A 21,018-nucleotide genomic window follows, 5' to 3' on the forward strand; every position below is an offset into this window, starting at 1 on the left:
GTTACAGGATGCAGTCACTTCTCAGTGGGGCCTCCCTCTGAATCTCAAGTCTGTCACTCCTGCATCACCTGGTTCTCCACCGTACAATAAACTACATCGAATGCATATTAGTGATATCTTTTGTTTATAGTTCATGGTTCTCACAGGCTATGACCAAACAAGAACAAAAAATTAATAAGAACCTTTTCATGAGATGAAATCTATCTATCCTAAAGAAAATTAGAGCAGATACTCAAGGTTTTAATAATATTTAGCCTCAGTGGCGGTTCTAGACCAGTTTTAATAGGGGGGGCCAGGTTGGGGCCGGCTTTTCTGTTAGGGGGCACATACAACCCGGAAAAAAAGATAAATCCCTCATTCAGACAAAGCAGTGTTTACAATTTCAACAATTTTGATTGTGTAGTAAACTGCTGAGACATTTTATTTCTGCCTTTCCCTTCAGAACAAAATCATTGCAAGAAATCTGTCATTGTATTATTAATGCAAACTCCCTGTCAGGGGAGCCACAGGGGGGTCCAGACTCAGAGTTACGGGGGCACTGGCCCCTGTTGGCCCCCCCCTAGAACCGCCCCTGTTTAGCCTACACTGTTTTGTCTGGTTAGCTTGACTAATGAGACTGGCAAATTACTGCTAATGCTGGAGAAAAGTAGCCTATATATTCTGTGTGGGTCATAAAACCGTTAACATTGTTTTACCTTGCACATCAAAAGTGTTGGCCTTCCGACGAAAATTGTTTTTTTCATTTTTGGACAATCTAGCTGGATATGTAGCAGTGGTTTTGTAGTCATATATCTCTTGGTAGAGTCTCGTATCCATGGCTAATGGCTAGCGTGATCACTTAATGAGCAGTTAACCTTTGCAATAGCTATTCATCTGTGGTGACCACATGACCCAAAGCTTTCTGTATTAATTTCCTTATCCGCGTGTCTTCCTATCAATAAACTATGCAATTATTATAATTATTATTATTATTATTATTATTATTATAGACAATGGATGGATGGATATTATTGTTATTATTATTATCATTATTATTAATATTATTTGACTGATTAAATAAACGCGTATGGATGAAAGAAAACAATTGGTGAGTGTTACAGTATAACTTTATTTCAACTTGGACAGATTAATAACGACAAAAACAGACAGTTTTGAAGATGAAGATGAATTCCATTTACTGTGCACAAAAATGAACCTATACACTTGGACCCTTGGGGGTGGACCAGCTGAGTTAACTGATCTAGGGATAAGAAGGCTGCATCTCATGATGAAATCTGATGAAATCATTAAAACTAATTTAAGTCGGCTATAACTTCATTTATAGGTTAAAACGGTGTAAATTCACGTTACGTTACAAAATATTATGTTTTTTTTTTAATTACTATTATCTTACAACAGCAGCAGCAGCATAAATAACAACGACAATAAAAGTATACCACCAAAACTCATCTCATGATTGTTTATTTAAAGACAAGTTGTAGCGTATGACAGAATGACAGCCCACTTCTCAATACAACATATCCTCGCAGTTCTGCTGTGGACTGCAGTAACACGCCGGTGGGCGTTACCGTCGGGAGCAGTCATTTGCTGTGGAGAGACCAGTAACACCCCCGATGGGCGTTCCCGTTGGGGTCAGTCGTTTTTTGGCAAGCAGTCGTTTTCTGGCACAACACCGGTAACGCGTTACTAGTTTTGTCATTTTCCTTAGTAAAAAATATATATTTTGCTTTCTTCTAGCGTCTCGAGGAGTGACATTACGTACGCGAGAAGTCACGTTTTCCAGCATGAGGACACTCACGTGTCAGACCACGCAGAGACACAAATGCAAACACCAATGGAGGGAGGAGAGAGATGCGCGTTTTCTAGCTGGAAATACAGTCATTATTTTGAGTGAATAAAAAACAAAACACAAATGTTTGATCAGTGGACCGGCCCGGCCGAAGACAGTGGCCTGTTGCAGCCTTTGAACGCAGCATCATTACACAAACTGTCCGCGACTCACAGCGAGAGTGGGTTCACTTGATTACTAACCTGGCATAGCTGGTGTTGCATCAGTGGGCGGAGTTTGCCATCAAATTAATGTAAAATAAGCACATCGGTATACGGGGTAGATTAATCAAGTGGACCTAACATGTCCCCTGTCCCTAGTGGATGTTATGCCTATGACACCGAATATACCGACATGGCCAAAATGACGTCGGTTATTGTCGTAAATTTCGGTATCGGTAAATTTTCGGTTTATCGCCCAGGCCTATGTCACATTGTCATTTAAATCAAAGAGAAGCTTTTTTCAACATCAAATCAAGGCTTGACTTACAGTCAAAATTATAAGACTTTTCAGAAACCGGATCAGCTGTATCCAATGTACGACCAGGCAGACCAAAGGTGACCTCACCATCAGAAGATCAAAACATCTAGCTGTAGAAAAGCAACTTCATCTCAGAGAATGAATCTGCTGAAGACTCCAATCAGTAAGAGTCTGCTGTGGTGATCTCAGAGGATGAGTAGCAGTTTCTAAACCACTTTCCAGGATTAGAATCAGTCTGGTGCTGTAACAGCTGAAGAGCATCAGTGAGGTCCAACACTGATGTTAGGTGTTCAGGTCTGGCTCTGTGTTGACCAGTCAAGCTCTTCTACACAAAACTGTATGTGAATGTGGCTTCTTTATGCACAGGGACATGTTTGAACAAGAATTGCTATAAATGCTCATAAGCTCACATCAGGGAGGACAGAAGTGTCCAAATATTTTTGGCCACACATGCCATCTCTCTGTCACAGTCACATCAGACGTGTTAATGTTTCTGCCCTCTGCTGCAAGTCAGTGATGCAGTTTAGCCACAACCACAATTTCTTTAAAAAATGTTTCTCTAGTTGCAACATAAGATAAATTAATTTTTGATTTTTGTTGATGCAGTCCAGTCTAGAAGTGTACGCAGTAATTGTTAAAAAAAGATCAGGTCCTATGACTCAGGTCAAAGTCTTTTGTTTTATTGTCTTTTTTTATCAGAGGACTTTGGCTGAACAGCTTCGTAGTCTGAGCAGAGAACCGACTCAGAGTTACAGAACAGGTAGGTGCCTTTCAGGGGCGGACTGGGGTTGAGATTCAGACCGGGAGCTTGGTTTGGAGAGGCCTTGTATCCGATCGCATGACGGATGCAAGTGGAACCGTAATTTTAACATGAATACTTTATTTGCACTATAATAACTGCAGGAGGACGATGGGCTTATTGTTTCTGTGTGACTGGAACTGGAACATCAATATATGACATCTTAATATAATTCTATGCAAAGACCTATTGCCAACCCAGTCCTGCACACTGCACCTGTACCTGGCACTCTTTCTTTGGTGGTTCCTGCTCCACTTTCCGTCTCCTCTTCCTCCTCCTTCTTCTCCTCCTCCTCCTCTTCCATCTCCTCCTCCTCCTCCTTCTCCTGTCCCTCCACATCTGTCTCTTCCTCCTCCTCCTCACTCCTATGACTGGCATTATCCTGTCACTCTGCATCAACTCCATGACTGACACTGGCCTTGTCAGCTAATAATAACAATAACAGCAACACATATAAATGTTATGGCACTTTTGCAAAGAATTCCCAAAAATCAACAATAGAGCCACACAGTGTGTGTGTGTGTGTGTGTGTGTGTGTGTGTGTGTGTGTGTGTGTGCAGACACACACACACACACACACACACACACTGTAAATGAATTACTTTTATTAATTAATGTATTTTTCTTGAGCTGGTTAAAATGGCTAAATATTAATGTAGAAACAGAACAGGAAAACAGGATGTATAACCTATATATTCAAATAATATATTTTTAACTTTGAACACAGACTCTCTCCTGAAATATGTTTTCTTTGCAACAAGGACATTTGTGCGTTTTTCTGGTCAGCCAGTATGGATTTTATTTTTAATTGATCAAACAGATGAAGGATTTACGTAGGTATGGTGTAACATTGCTGAGGCTACCTTTAATGTTCTGTGTTGGTTTTACACAATCAGGATTTCTGTCTTTATGTTTTTGTGGCGTTTATGTTTTGAGCCCTGTCAATATGTGACGGACAATAAAGTTTTTTGAATCTTGAATCATTAGCTAGCAACATCATCACCAAGTTAGCAAACACACATGTCGGTGCTGTGGAACTTCTTCTGAGTAAAGGAGACAGATAAAACACAAGCCATCTGCAATCTATGCAACAGGAGCATCTGCAAACAACACAACAGTGATTGTGAATTCTGAATTAAGACATTAGCTGAACTCACAAATTGCAGAAAATGCTAAATATCGGCCAATCCGATCGGCGTACAGCCTAGTTCTGTGTGCCCTGAACACATCCAAAAACACAAACTAGAGTTCACAACGGGCCTGAAATTACCACCACCACTAAAAGCTCTGTTCATATGGAGCATTTAGCTGCATCCTGTATTAACCGTTTTTTTCTTTTTTGCCCTTAATTTTTCTGCTCCACCCATCTCTATTCGGCTTCTTTCTTTTTAGCATGTTTGCTAATTTGAATTTATCCCGCTCCTCTTTCTTATTGTTCTTTTATTAAACAGGAATGACAGACTGAGCGGCTGAGCCAAACACATTTCAATAGAAACAAGGATCAGCTCAAGTTGGGAGGGGCCGCTCGTATCCCCCCTTAATATGCAAAATATTAGATTGACCCAGTCTGACGTTCTGACCTGATGCCGTTTCATGGGGTAAAAAAACATTCCGATCACCGGCCGGGAATACTCCCGAACCTCCCGATGGCCAGCCCGCCCCTGCCACCGGCCCACTGGCCCACCAGCCCACCGGCCCACCAGGGAAATCCCCGGTGTCCCCGCAGGCCAGTCCGCCCTTGGTGCCTTTTATTTGTTAGATATAGCTTCATTTCAGTTTTCACGGCGCTGTCACGACCTTTTCATTTCAGTGAATGTGACATTTTACAATCTGGAGTAAAATCTTTGATAAGTGTCTTTGACTCATTCATATAAGACGTCTTCCAGCTTTGACTTGTTTCATGTATGTTGTCTCAGAGGGTTCCACCATCTCTAAGAATGGTGACATTAGTTGGTGAAGACGTGGTGTTGCCGTGCTGCCTGGAACCTCCCCTGGATGCTGTTTCAAGGAGCGTGGAGTGATTTGTCCATGTGTGGCATGAAGGTCGAGACCACATGGTGAACCAAAACCCGTCTTACAGAGGACGAACTTCAGTGTCCATCGACAAACTGAGGCAGGGAGACCTTTCACTGCTTCTGTCTGCAGTGAAACTCTCTGATCATGGACTTTACAGATGCTACTTTCCGAAAAAAAGTCAAGAATCCACTGTTGAGCTCGTTGTTGGTGAGTCAGCATGTGATTCTTTTTGTCCATAATGCTCCTACATAATGTTTAAAGCCACCATGTGTAGAATTTGTTCTCCTCTCTTCCATCATCAGGTTCTCTCTCCACACCTGTCATATCAACGACTAAATACAACAGCAGTTTTATAGATTTACAGTGTGAGTCTACAGGCTGACCAGTATCCAGAACCTGAGGTGTTCTGGCTTGACGGTGAGGGAAACCTCGTCTCTGCTGGACCTACAGAGACAGTCAGAGGTCCTGAATTTCTCACTTTTTCATTTTGTATCAGCTGAAAAATGTCATGTTATTCTTTTATGTATTCATGGAGCCATCTTCTTCTGCTGTTCCTCGTCTGATCATCGTGTTCCTCCCTTTTGTTTGCTTCCTTATTCTCTCTGCACTTGTCTTTGCTGTTTGGAAACTGAGACGAAACAGATGTCGTAAGTTACACATCTGATTTAATTGATTGTTAATGTCAAACACTGTCGTATGTTATTGACCGCTGTAGCAGAAGTCTGTTTGAGTTCTACCATCACTTCTGTTGTGTTTCTGTATCTTGTTCAAGTCTCATGGATAAAAGCAGGTTTAAAGTGTCAGTTCAACAGTGTCTTTCCTCTGTTTGTGTGCAGAAAACAAGAAGCACCAGGACAAAGGACCTGAAGAGGGAACAGAAGAAACAGAGCTGCTCGTCAATGGACAGGAGAACATGGAGGATCTGGATGATGGAAAGTTAAAGGAGCAAGTGGAAGAAAAGATGGCTATGACTGATGTGATTTCAGTGTTGACAGAAAAGAAGCTAGAACTCGAGCACAACAGAGACAAACTGATGTCTCAGATAGAGAGGCTGGAAACAGAGAGGACAGAGAATGAGAAGAAACTTAAGTCATTTTTGCACATAAATAAAGATAAGCTATTAGATATGAGACAGCAACTGGACAACAAAAAGAAAGAATATGATAAACCTTTACAGAGAATCGAGGGAGGAATACAGATAACTGCACTGCATGAAAAGTGGGATATATATATATATATTATTATTTTTTTTTAATTATTCATTCATTTATATTTATGATATCATCAAGGACATGAATGAATTTACTGAGGAAAGGAACATTTGCCAGGAAGGTGTTTATTCAAAGAAAGAGCTTTATTAGCACAAACACAATCACACCACAACTATGTACAAAGCATAATCTGCCCACACAACAAACGGGAAGCTGACGAGAAGCCCAAAATCCTACAGCACCGCGAAGACGTCTGTGGTGCGCTGCCCTGTACTTTGGAATCACCTCTCATGTGACTGCAGCATGGCACAGAGCTCGGTGAGCTCCTGGCTGCGAAAGGACGGATGTCGCACAATTCATCCAGACACCCCGCCATCTTGTGCCGTCTTCCTCCTCAGACATCAGGTCCATGGCGGCGCACTTCCAAAGATCCACCTCATCCTCAGCTAGCACACTGTCTCGCTTCCAGCAGCTGTAAAAACAATCAATAAAGACGATCAGTACTGCGCGATGCACTGCGTATGGATACAACACATCTATTATTTAATAGAATTATAGTCACATTGACCAAAAACGGATCTAATCTAATAAATCTTACCCTCTTTGTCCTCGATCGACTCCAAGCTGAACTCCTCACAGCGTCCGCCTGCGATGCAAGATCTGCTTGTTTGTTGTCCTGCGTACTGTCTCGTAATGTCTTACAGGCAGCTGGAAAACTATTAAAGAGACTGGTATGAATAAAGAAACGTAAGTCACAGTAAAATTAAACAAGGGAGAAAACAGTAACAGTTACTTACACACGTTGGCGTCATTATCGGCATCGTGTAAATCTGGACTTGCAGACGTTGCTCCGAGCTAATAGGAGGTCACGGCTTTGTTATGAGGCGAGGTTAGTCTGTGAAAACAAAATGCTCGCAGCGATGGACCTCCGTGTCCCTCTGCGGCAGCGAAGCTCCGTCCGTCGGCGACATTATTCGTGGCGACCCAGCAAAGCTCCTCCCGTCCGTGCAGGCCTCTTCTTGACAATGGCCGTGCCGCTAGCCTAGCTCCTCCCTTAGCCGAACTTGCTTTGTGTCCATTAAAACACAAACACTTCCACTGCGATGGAGAGTCCAACTCACACATTCACAGCACGTCGTCCGACAGTTTACAGTCTGTTAGTGATAAAACACGACACTGACGACACACACAGTCCACTGTCAGCTGCTCGACGCCATTAACTCTCCGCTCCTTCTTCCTCGTCACTCACGCTCCGGTCTACCCGGAAGTGTAAAAACTCTTACAGGTCATGAACTCTCACACATAATAAGAATTACTGCTTTTAAAACATTCAGAACCTATGAAATTATAGAAATACTTTTATCGTTTTATCTTTAACTTGTCCCCAGAGAGAGAGAGAGAGAGAGAGAGAAAACTTTTATTTCTTTTTTACATTTTAATATCTTGGTTGTCTCAAAATATTTCATGCAAATTTTAACTTCTTAACAACTGGCGTTTTATCTTTAACTTGTTCCCAGGAGAGAGAGAGAGAGAGAAAGAGAGAGATAAAAGAATAAATAATATTTCTTACATAGCATTGGCCATTGCTAATGACATACACAGTAATTAATCTAGCATACTTTCATTAGATAAATCAATTCAAGCTAAAATATAAGGGTCTATAATTAGGCTATACTGAGCCTCATCTATACCAGAATTTCTTAAAATGAAGTTAACACCTTTTAGAAAAAGGTCACCTGGGGTAAAACTCCCCCTGCTACCCTGATTTGCATTTGTATAGCTCACAGCATTTTCATTAACATGTTAAAGCCTCCCCTAGAATCAGGGGGAGGGGGGTCATGGGGGGACAACTGCCAAGCAAGGCCCACGACAATTTCTGACAATTCACGGCAGTTTTCGGTGTTGCCTGCAAATTGCTGCGTGCAGTCGCAAACCTGAAACCGTCAATCTACAGTGCCGCATACTGACGAAAATCCCACTTTTCATGCAGTGTGATGATATTATCACAACAATAACAGAAAGGATGAAGAAAGTAGAAAAACAGGCTTGGGAAATGAGCGAACAACCTGAAGACACAAAACAGACGAAGAGATGAGATTCATCACCAGTCAGATCAGTCAGAGAGCAAAGAGGAGGCAGTCAGAAATACTGATGTGTATCAGCTGAGACACAACCCAACCTGCATTTCTCTGACAGTCCAGCAGGAGGCAGCAGCTCACATGGAGAGTCCAGCACAGCAGAGCAGATTGTGATCACAACAGGAGATGATGGACGACATAGTGGAACACTTTAAATGAATAACATTCAACAGGGACACTTTTTTTTACTGCAGACACTCTCATGATAAAACCTTTCTCCTTTTTCATATCGTGTTTTATAGGCTTGTCTTCACTGAGTACAATGTGACACCAACTGAAATATATTTTTCTAATAATTGTTAGGGGTGGGCAGATCGATCTAAATATCGATAGTATCGATACCAAGGTGAGTATTGGTATCGGATCGATACCAGCGTGATGAGATCGATATTTTTGTTGTAGTTTCTCTTCTATAAATTCAGCAAATCACTTGTATTTCTTCACAGAGTTTGTGTGAGCGCAGCGGTCCTCTTCACCTCTCTCACTCCGCTCACTCAGGTTCACTGTAACTGTAACTCAAAAATATATACTTATATTAAGATATATAACCTACCTCAAGAATATAATAACCCTTTTGTGTATCTGTTGAAGGAACATTAGTATTCCTATTTAGGCTACATGCAGGTTAGAGATTTAATATGTTAAATAAAGTACAAAATCATTAATTGATCAGGAATTTTCAAGTAAAAAGTATCGGTATCGGTATTGGTATCAGCAATACTGGCCTTGTTTTTACTTGGTATTGGATCGATACCAAAATTTGCAGTATCGCCCATCCCTAATAATTGTCCAAGTAATTTGGTTGTACAGATGTTATAAACCTCCTCCTTGAACCTGCACCTTATCGTGGTGGAAGGGTTTGAGCACCTGAATGATCCTAGGAGCTATGTTGTCCGGGGCTTAATGCCTTAATGCTTAACAGGTCCTAGGTGACTGGTCAGACTAAGATCGGTTCTAAAGCCCCTAATGAAGAAATTAACAACGAGGAAGTGTACGTCGCCCCGATTGGCGTCACCGGGGCCCCACCCTGGAGCCAGGCCTTGGGTTGGGGCTCGCAGGCAAGCGTCTGGTGGCCGGGTCATTGCCCACGGGACCCGACCGGGTGCAGCCCAAACGAGTGACAAGGGCTTGCCCTCCAGTAGGCTCACCACCCGCAGGAGGGTTCAGAAGGGGCCGGTGCTAAGTGATTTGGGTGGCGGTCGTGGGCGGGAGCCCCGGCGACCCAATCCTTGGACGGTGACTCTGGCCATGGCGACATGGAATGTCACCTCGCTGGGGGGGAATGAGCCTGAGCTAGTGCGGGAGGCTGAGCGGTTCTGGCTAGAGATAGTCGGGCTCACCTCCATGCACAGTCTGGGCTCTGGAACCCAACTCCTTGAGAGAAGCTGGACTCTCTCCTATTCTGGAGTTGCCCGTGGTGAGAGGCGGCGAGCTGGTGTGGGCTTGCTTATAGCTCCCAAGCTCAGCCGCCATGTGTCGGAGTTTTACCCGGTGAACGAGAGGGTCGCTTCCCTGAGCCTTCGGGTCAGGGATAGGTCTCTCACGGCTGAACAGCAGTGCAGAGTACTTGGCCTTCTTGGAGGCCCTGGGAGGGGTATTGGAGAGTGCTCAACCGGGGACTCCGTCGTTATACTGGGGGACTTCAACGCCCACGTGGGCAGCAACAGTGTTACCTGGAGGGGTGTGATTGGGAGGAACGGCCTCCCCGATCTGAACCTAAGCGGTGTTTTGTTACTGGACTTCTGTGCTAGTCACGGTTTGTCCATATCAAACACCATGTTCAAGCATAAGGATGTCCATATGTGCACCAGGATGCCCTAGGCTGGAGGTCAATGATCGACTTTGTAGTCGTATCATCTGACCTCCCGGCCATATGTCTTGGACACTCGGGTGAAGAGAGGGGCTGAGCTGTCAACTGATCACCCCCTGGTGGTGAGTTGGATCCGCTGGCAGGGGAGGAAGCTGGACAGACCTGGCAGACCCAAACGCATTGTGAGGGTCTGCTGGGAACATCTGGCGGAACCCTATGTCAGGGAGGTCTTCAACTCCCACATCCGGGAGAGCTTTGTCCAGATTCTGAGGGAGGTTGGGGACATTGAGTACGATTGGACCATGTTCTCCACTTCCATTGTTGACGCGGCTGTCCGGAGCTGTGGCCGTAAGGTCTCCGGGGCCTGTCGTGGCGGCAATCCCCGAACCTGGTGGTGGACTCCGGAAATAAGGGATGCTGTCAAGCTGAAGAAGGAGTCCTATCAAGCCTGGTTGGCTCGGGGGACTCCTGAGGCAGCTGATGGGTACTCGCAGGCCAAGCGTGCGGCAGCACGGGCGGTCGCGGAAGCAAACATTTGGGTCTGGGAAAAGTTTGGGGAGGCCATGGAGGAGGACTACTGGTCGGCCTCGAAGAAATTCTGGCAAACCATCCGGCGCCTCAGGAGGGGGAAGCAGTCCTCTGCCAACACTGTTACAGTGGAGGTGGGGAGCTGTTGACCTCGACTGGGACATTGTCGGGCGGTGGAAGGAATACTTCGAGGATCTCCTCAATCGCACTGACACGCCTTCCATGGAGGAAGCAGAGGCCGGGGGCTCAGAGGTTGACTCATTCATCACTCAGGCCGAAGTCACTGAGGTGGTTTGGAAGCTCCTTGGTGCCAAGACACAGAGGGGGGATGAGATCCGCCCTGAGTACCTCAAGTCTCTGGATGTTGTGGGGCTTTTTTTGGTTGACACGCCTCTGCAGCATCGCGTGGCAGTCGGGGACAGTGCCTCTGGACTGGCAGACCGGGGTGGTGGTCCCCCTATTCAAAAAGGGGGACCGGAGGGTGTGTTCCAACTATCAGGGGATCACACTCCTCAGCCTCCCTTGGAAAGTCTATTCCAGGGTACTGGAGAGGAGAATTCGGCCGATAGTCGAACCTTGGATTCAGGAGGAACAATGCGGTTTTCGTCCGGGCCGTGGAACACTGGACCAGCTCTATACCCTCTGCAGGGTGCTCGAGCTTTCATGGGAGTTTGCCCAACCAGTCCACATGTGTTTTGTGGACTTGGAGAAAGCATTCGACCGTGTCCCTCATGGCATTCTGTGGGAGGTGCTCTGGGAGTACGGGGTCGGAGGCACTCTATTAAGGGCTGTACGGTCCCTGTACGACCAGAGCAGGAGCCTGGTTCGCATTGCCGGCAGAAAGTCAGACCTGTTCCCAGTGCATGTTGGACTCCAGCAGGGCTGCCCTTTGTCACCAGTTCTGTTCATAATTTTTATGGACAGAATTTCTAGGCGCAGCCAAGGGCTGGAGAGGGTCTGGTTCGGGAGCAACTGGATTTCATCTCTGCTTTTCGCGGATGATGTGGTCTTGTTGGCTCCTTCGAGCCAGGACCTCCAGCATGTCCTGGGGCGGTTTGCAGCCGAGTGTGAAGCGGCTGGGATGAGAATTAGCACCTCCAAGTCCGAGGCCATGGTTCTCAACTGGAAAAAGGTGGCTTGCTCCCTCCGGGTGGGGGGAGAGCTCCTGCCTCAAGTGGAGGAGTTTAAGTATCTTGGGATCTTGTTCATGAGTGAGGGAAGGATGGAGCGTGAGATTGATAGGCGGGTTGGTGCAGTGGCCGCAGTAATGCGGTCTTTGTATCGGTCTGTCGTGATGAAGATAGAGCTGAGCCGAAAGGCGAAGCTCTCGATTTACCAGTCAATCTATGTTCCAACCCTCACCTATGGCCATGAACTTTGGGTCATGACCGAAAAAATAAGATACAAGCGGCCGAAATTAGTTTCCTCTGCAGGGTGGCAGGGCGCTCCCTTAGAGATAGGGTGAGGATCTTTGTCACCCGGGAGGAGCTCGGAGTAGAGCCACTGCTCCTCCACATCGAGAGGAGCCAGCTGAGGTGGCTCAGGCATCTGTTGAGGACGCCTTCCTCGGGAGGTGTTCCTGGCATGTCCCGCCGGGAGGAGACCCTGAGGAAGACCCAGAACACACTGGAGTGACTATGTCACTCGGCTGGCCTGGGAATGCCTTGGGATCCTCCCGGAGGAGCTGGAGGAAGTGTCTGGGGAGAGGGAATTCTGGGTGTCCCTGCTCAGGCAGCTGCCCCCGCGACCCGGCCCCGGATAACGCGGAAGAAGATGGATGGATGGATGGAGATGTTATAAACTTTTATTTACTTTTTATTTTTCACCAATTTTACAAATGTCCTAAACTTTATTGCAGCAGTGGGTCAATCAATCTGCAGGGACTCAGCCTGGGAACTGGAGTGTGGTCGGTTCAAATCCAGCACTGACTGTAGACTAGTAGCTGGAAATGAACCAGTTACCTAATTTGGACAAATCTTATATCCAAAAAAGGGATTTTAAAAGGTACTTCTTATTAAAGGGAGTGCTTTGGAGTTATGTCATGTTTTTTAGTCATTTAGTCATTTAATCATAAAACAGCCCTGGTCCCTGGCTGATCAATCATTCTGCAGGTTATGAACCTGCTCTTCACACTCACACTGTTTCTGAAATATAAACAATTCCCAGAAAATTGCAACCGACAGGTTCTGAGATTTCAAATAACACCTCTCATTGACTTCCTTTCCAAACCACTGTATGTTCATAGTAAACACAATTGTGCTGATAGATGAAAAATAGATAAGAAAACAATGACAAAAAAATAACCTTTCATTAAACTCATGTTTATTTATTACCAAAAAACTTAAGTCTATGCACAGAACACAGTTACATTTTGAAAATAATGTACATTTTGTACAATTTCATATTTTTGTTGTCATCATGACGATGTTACCTGTTCTCTATATATCCATTTTTTAAACAATTTCCTGGGATTTTAGTGTGTGAAAGGGGGATACATGTGAACAAATACATTGTATACATATATGAAACATTGCATCCGTGGTCTTTATGTTTAAAATCATTCATGTAACCTTTACAATAATAATGATTAAAAACAACATGTTGTATCCCATACAAACTCTTTCTGAAAATGTACTTCATCATTCAGCCTTGATCTTTCTCAAGTCATTAGGATTCATGAAACATGTCTAATTAACACTGAGAGGAGGTCAAAACACGACTTAATAAAGGCAGTCATTGTCTGAATGCTTTTGGATTAGCCTTTCACAGCCTGTGAATAAAAAAGAATTGATTTTTGATTTCACTTACTACTTTCCTCCATGGGAGGGAAGCATCATGACATCAGGTTATTTACAGTATTTAAGCAACAGCTCTGTCATTGCATCAATATGTTTTCATGCCTTCCTCTGTTTAAGAGATAATAATGATAATAACATTAATATAATCACCCTTTTGATGTGTGGAGCATGAGCTCATATTGTTCATCTACTTCTACTGAGCTGTTTCAACATTTTTAAAAAAAAATATATATAATGGAGATTATAGAATCTGCATTAAATAGCATGGCCATTATTTTCCCTCCTCATTAAATATGAATGTATAGGTCTGTTAGAGGCTGCCAGCAGGTCAAACTGAGGTTAAACCATCATGTAGCTGACCACAGACACCTGGCAGAGCCAGTGTTGCCAGATTGGGCGGTTTTCCGCCCAATTGGGCTACTTTTGTTGACGCCAGGCAGGAAAAAAATACATTGGGCGGGTGAATAAAATTTGGGCTGCTTTAGTCCACATTTGGCGAGTTTTTAATATTGTGAAAACAGCACTCTGAACTGCGGGAGCCCATCAGGAGCACCGGAGGAGCAAGTTAAATAGAACAGAAAAGCGCCAACCCCACCCCCCGGCTAACGGCAAGGAGCATCTCTCTCTCTCTCTCTCTCTCTCTCTCTCTCTCTCTCTCTCTCTCTCTCTCTCTCTCTCTCTCTCCCCCCCTGATAACAGCGAGAAGCGGCTCCCCCCACACACACAAACAAGGGTGTCTGGCAACTTCATGATTTGGGCTGGTTTTTAGTGGATTGGGCGGGTTCTGAGATCTGATTGGGCTGGAAACTGTCAATCCGATCTGGCAACACTGGGCAGAGCAGATAACACACTGTGGTTCAACTGCTAAACCACCACCAGCTTTCTAAATATAGACTCTGACATTGTGAGGCAGTTCAAGATGTCATGTGATCATGGTGACATTTCACTCTATTTACAACAGAAAGTCAGCCTAAAATGAGATTTTTGATATCTGCTCTCTTTGATCAAGCTTTATCAGAAATACCTAAGGTAAACATGATAAATATCTCAATCTGAGTGAAAAATGGCAAAAATCATCCCAAGACCTGACATTTACTTTACAGAACATAAAAATGGATTAAACATGTGTATGTATTAGTTCTATGAAAGCAATTAGCCATTAACACTCAGACACAATCAACATAACAAATACTAGAAGAAAAGGTACAGGAAGACAAGTAAAAAGTACCATGACAGGCTGGGGTATACAGTAATGGGCCAACCTGTTGAATTAGACACAATTAAAGCTTCGTAACTTTTACTTTCACTCTGCAATGGTTGTAATTTACAAGATAGTGAAATGAAATAATGCATTTTTTTCTTTTGAATCTCAATATACAGGGTTATTCAAAGTTACAAATTGCTGTAGAAGCCCACATTACAGTTGCATCACTTCTAAGTCTCACACAATGATTAAAGGTGCTTTCACAGAGTCTCTCCTCCATCCTTCATTCATGTTTCAGCTCGGTGACCTGGTGGGGACACATGATGTATAGTTTTTTGATTATTTTTTCATGGCTAATATTTACACATTCTGCATGAATGTGCTATGCATTTCATATGAACTGTCATGTAGATGGAACAGAGTTTGTATTTTTCTAAAAAACAAAATCGACTCACCGAAACTAATGCCTTGTACGAGTAACTGGCTTAAATTGACATTACATTAATGTAATTGGCAACAATTTATAATTATAATTATCATTATAAATCAATGGTAAGTTCATACTTAATCAATCATAGGTTGTTTCACTGTTAACAAACAAGACGTGCTTTTTTTTTAATACAATTTTTGAGAAAGTTCCAACTGATGTTTAAAAAACTTGAACTTCAGCTTAAGACTTACCATTTATTGACACAGGCTATTATAAAGTGTTCGTATATTTCAGCATCAATACAGATATTCCCCTCCCCCCACCACAGTTTAACATTCAGAGGGTACACAACTTAAATCATTTAAGGAAACACAAATATACAAATAATGCAAAATAACCACAATCAAAGTCGATATAAATAAAGAATGAAGAAAAAATAAAACTAATACACAAATAAATTATAAGAGCCTAGTACATTCTACAAAAGAATTCTAACCCTCCAACATTCACACAGTGGATCAGGACTTGCAGTATTTTGGTACGAGTAATACAAATTTAAAATAAAATACCTCTCTTCTTCATCTGTTTTGCTTTGTTTGTTTGAGCTTGATTTGCATCTCCAGACACTAAGAGATAGAGGGAAAACAGACATTTATTATTATCATCCAGTCTTTCAACAGAAAAACTAAAATCAATATGTACAACTCAATAAACTAAAGTTGTAAGCACAGTATATACACATTATATCTGGTTGGCTGAAATTTAGGGGTTGGATGAATGTTGAATTGTGTTTAACTTAACATCCCATTGATATAAAGGTGAAGATCTCTCTCTCAACATGTCTTCTTCAAGTCAAACCATACTGTCGGTGGTTAACCACAGTTTGCCTTTTTTAAACGCTGCAGCAGCCCTATTCTTGTTAACAGCCTCATCAGATGTATGAAAAGACAATAAATATAGCAGGGTGGTCTCACGGTTCAAGCCCTGAGAAACTTCTCACTCTCAAAAATAGACACTGATGCAGCGAGTGAAGTGAAGCTCTCAGATCAAGGCTTATGATGAGTATAGTTATCACTTACAAATATGCCAGACTGGATTTAAAGAGCTTAAAGTTTGTCCATCTTAAATGTTAGACTCAGAAAATGCATGTTAACACATCTACACTAACTAAGACATACAGTGTTGCATCACAGCTTTGATGTTGCTTGTGATAAACAGTCCTCAATCTGTTATTCAAGCAATGATAGCTAAATGTATCATAAAGTCAATATAGTACCTCTTTTGCTCCTCTTTGTTGTGACAGCTGGATACGTCACATTAACATATGCATTTAAATTTGCCTCCCGACAACCTGTAACATTAAAACAATTTACAGTCAACCAAAATTTCAACAAAAAATGTAGATCAAGTGTTTTTACCTACAGGTGGAAACAATGACACACTTATAAAACACATATCCATAAAGTTGTACGTTTAATTATTTCTATGCTGATGACAGCCATTTTTATATGTCTGTTAATCCCAAAATTATAAACAGTTTGGGTGAAAACTAAATTGCGCATACAAAAGTGCAGCATGGGTAATTATGAACAACCTGCATTAAGCACAGAACATATTAGAATAACATGAAGTAACACAGCTACCTCTTTTTTTCTTGCGTCTTGGGACGTTAGCATATATACTCGTTTCTGGATCAGCCTCAGTGACATGTTGGTACACTGGAACACATGAAAAATTATTTTTCTCAACAGAAGTTACATTATTGGTACAACTGACACATATATATTTAAAATTGATATCAATGACAGTGTCAATGGAAATACTACAGTACTGACGTCCTAGAGTATAGAAAGAAATGTATTCAGAATAAATGGCTAATAAACCCACCATCTTACATGAATACAGTTCTACAATGACAGCAAAATAATTTTACCTGTACAAATGTTTTGTGATCCTTCTGATCCTGGTGTTGGTGTCTCTGATGAAAAGCATGCAGCTAGTTGGATAAAAATGAAATGAAAAACTGGTTCAAAATTCTTCAACAAAAATATTGCACTGAAGTCCAAATAAAAAGGAAATAAAAAAAATAGAAGCTCAACAAAAGTTGGCCTTTTTTAAATCCAAATTCACAATAATGTGATTCTAAATTAAGTTTTATGCATGTGTTCTGGCTCTTATCTTTAATTATAGAGGTGTGGCAAAACGGGATAAGTAAATAACACAATGGACGTATCCAAGATTTAAAACTCTGCCACTTTCGGGATGTTATTTTTAGTTTGTACCTCTGTGTTTACGACACTGAAGCAGCCCCACGACCAACAGCATCACGGCCACACAGAGAATGATGAAGAGAACTGGCAGCAGGATGGAGAGCTGAATGGAGCCGGGGCTGGGAGGAGGAGCAGGAGTTGTGTCTCGAGGTGTTGGGCCATGAAGTGTCGGAGTATTATATGCTGGTAACACCATGAGAAGAGGTGGTTTCAACAATGAGATGGATTGCCATGTAATCTGGGTTCAGATAATCATGGTCCCCAGAGGATGAAGCCTAATAACGTCCCCTGACAAGGTTAACATTTGTGTTTTCGGGTCAAATATCTCAACAACTATCAGATGGCTGAATTTGGCTTTATGTATTAAATCTCAACAGAGGATAAATTCGAACTACTTTGGAGATCCTCAAACTTTCCATCCAGTGCCAACTGCTGGTCAATGTTTTTAATTATTCTGTGAAGTATCTCAACATCTGCTTGATGGATGGATGATGATTTTGGACTGACATTCATGGCTCATAGACAATGACTAGTATGATGATAAAACTATTGACGGTGACTGACTTCCTGATATCCTGACTCTTTCTGCAGCACAGCCATGAGGTTGATGTTTTTGGTTGTCATGTTGCCATAAAATGAGGTAGGGACACTGCCAGAGGATAAAGTTTAATGAGTTTGCTAAATTCCATATGTTTCCTCCAGCTGAACAATTAGGTTGAAATGTGTGGTTTCGAGAGAGTTGTAGTAACAATGTCGGGATGAATTGCCGTGACGTTTGGTAAAGTCATTCACAGTCCCCAGAGGAAGAAATCCCCCTATCCCCAATACATTATACCTATTACCATGATAAGGTTAAATTTGAATTCTCTCGAATAGTGTGATTTATTTCAAAACACTTGCAAAACAAATGCTAGCTAGATGTGACAGTATCATCACTGTGAGCATGTTAGCATGCTGTTGTGAACTTTTATCTCAAGTACACCCTCACAGAGCAGCTGGTGTGACTGTAGACTCTCTCTTTACATAAGAACAATGAAAAAATATTGCCTACTGTACTATAATGTATTTCAAGTTCTAGGCTTTACTTTCTGACGCAGTATGGACTTTTATGAAACACTGACACGTCTCACCTCCAACAGCCAGCCAGCTCTCTGCAGAGTTTCCAGCCCCAGAGATTCTGCACTTGTAGAGTCCTTCATCCGACCTGGAAACACTGTCGATGGTCATCTCTCCTGTATATCCAGTCCCAATGAAGTGGCCATCTTTAAAGAAATCAGCTGGAAGGTTGGAGGATGTCGCCCTTTTTCTACAGCGCAGAGTGACGCTGTGGCGTTCCATCACAGGGAGAGCAGGACTCTCCAGGATCACGTCACCAGCTGAACAAGAAAACAAATCAGCAATTAATCATGCAGAATAAGACCATGATCAGTATGTGAACACTGCAACCAACCTTCTAAACCATAAAAATATAACTTTAGTCAGTGTTTTCTGAACATACCAGTGACAGTTATGTTGACAGAGTCGGTCCTCTCTCCTGATCTATTCTCACACCAGTATTCTCCACTGTGCCATACAAAAGCTGGTTTTAACTTCACCAACCCTGTCGATGTCTCATATCGAGAAGTATTTGATGGAACCTTTGTCATCACCCTCCATTCAGTCGGACCGTGAAGCCCCGCACAATTTAATGAGAATGACTCATACTCAAAAAATTGCAGCCTGTCTGGATCAATGTGAGGACAAGCTGCATCTGTGACAGAGAAACAGACACAGATATGCACTCTTTAAGAAAACTTGTTGCATTGTAACTCTGTTTTTTCCCTCATCACTCTCGGTGTACAAATGACGCCAAAATACATAATGTCTTACATTTAAAGGACAAGAAGGACTGTTGTTCAAGGATTAAATACATGTTCAAAATCATCTGTTAAAGTTTAGAAAGCTATTTAACAGCCATCAACTCACCGGTCACAGTTTTGTGAACAGACACAGCGCTCTGAGCAGAGAGTAGCATCAATACGTTCACTGCTGGAGAGACAGAAGAAGAGAGCAGCGTGTCAGACATAAATGTCTTCATATGTACACAACCTGAAATATAATCAGTTTAACAGTAAATACTAATTATTTGATTTATTACCAGTGAACTCACTCAGTCTGGTGCAGAGTGCTGTGACCTCCATGTTGTCTGGCTGCTGACTGAGTGACAGACTAAATGGAAGCTGACGTGATGTAGGTGAAGGTGAAGCACTTCCCTTTCCTGTGCAGAGGAGCGACCACAGCAGTTTATAGCATGACTACTGGTTTTTTTCAGGTTTTAGTTGGTCTGAAAGAAAGAGGCCACAATCAGTTTCTATTCAGCCTGTCAGCTGTCAGAGCCAGTCAGGTTACTGAGAGCAGAGCAGCAAACCTGCCTGACAGAGAAGGAAATCTATAAACACATGTTGTTATTTCCTTTAATAATGTGTTCACTGGAAATGTATTAAGATTAGTTTACTTGTTAAATGCAATTTCATGTTTTAGCAGTTTTATGAACAGGTAGAGTTTGAAAGAGTGAGCAGTTTGTTGAGTTGCATCATGGGAAATGTAGGCTCTAGTACACTAAAGGCATGTGCAATACCTGTCAGTGCAGACAGGATGTCTCGGCCTCTGCACATGTAATAACAGCTTTGTAACGTGACATTTAAAATGAAGGTGATGTATTAAAGATCCCACACACCATTTCTACACATATAAGCTAATTTGTAGTTTAGGCAGCTCACAGTTTTCCTTGAATTGTTTCCCTCCCATGTGCAAAGATAACGTTCAGGTGGATCTGAATTACTCATCAGAGGCTCATTCTCCTGCAGCCATTGCTCACCTGTGATGATAATGACTGTAAGTCAAGTTTTCAACCTGTTCATCACTCTTTAAGTTGCACTGTGATAGTGGGAAACACGGTGAAACAAATAAGCAGATGTCACATTGTTAATCAAGTCAAAGAGAGGCTTTTTTTTAAAACAAATCAAGGCTTGACTCACAGTTTCTACAGAACATTATAACGCTTTTCAGAAACAGGTTCAGCTGTATCCAAAGTACGACCAGGCTGACCAAAAGTGACCTCACCATCAGAAGATCAAAACATCGAGCTGTAGAGAAGCAACTTCCTCTCAGAGAAACAATCTGCTGAAGACTCCAATCAGTAAGAGTCTGCTGTGGTGATCTCAGACGACGAGTAGCAGTTTCTGAACCACTTTAAATTATTACAATCAGTCTGGTGCTGTAACAGCTGAAGAGCATCAGTGAGGTCCAACACTGAAATTAGGTGTTAAGGTCTGGCTCTGTGCAGACCAGTCAAGTTCCTCTACACATTACTGGGAGTACCACTGGGAGGCGGCGTTATCCACAGGGATATGTTTGAACAAGAATTGCTATAACGGCTCACAAGCTTACATCAGGGAGAACAGCCACAGAACACAAGTGACAGTAGTGTACACATATTTTTGGCCACACATGCCATCTCTCAGTCA

General features: G+C 42.6%; 1 protein-coding gene across 1 annotated transcript; it reads right to left on the minus strand.

The window, feature by feature from the left end:
* Positions 1–14,916: 14,916 nt before the first annotated feature.
* LOC115590439 (low affinity immunoglobulin gamma Fc region receptor II-a-like) lies at positions 14,917–19,692 on the minus strand. Its single transcript, XM_030431797.1, has 10 exons — positions 19,650–19,692; positions 19,478–19,540; positions 19,011–19,262; positions 18,643–18,888; positions 17,525–17,695; positions 17,176–17,265; positions 16,886–16,960; positions 16,519–16,593; positions 15,812–15,868; positions 14,917–15,119 (listed from the first exon to the last, which is right to left on the minus strand). The coding sequence occupies exons 1-10, from the start codon at positions 19,690–19,692 to the stop codon at positions 15,100–15,102; spliced, it is 1,092 nt and encodes a 363-aa protein (XP_030287657.1). The 3' UTR covers positions 14,917–15,099.
* Between the last annotated feature and the right edge of the window lie 1,326 nt (positions 19,693–21,018).

The sequence above is a fragment of the Sparus aurata genome, chromosome 10 (genome assembly GCF_900880675.1).
Source record: "Sparus aurata chromosome 10, fSpaAur1.1, whole genome shotgun sequence".
In the NCBI taxonomy this organism is placed as follows: domain Eukaryota; kingdom Metazoa; phylum Chordata; class Actinopteri; order Spariformes; family Sparidae; genus Sparus; species Sparus aurata.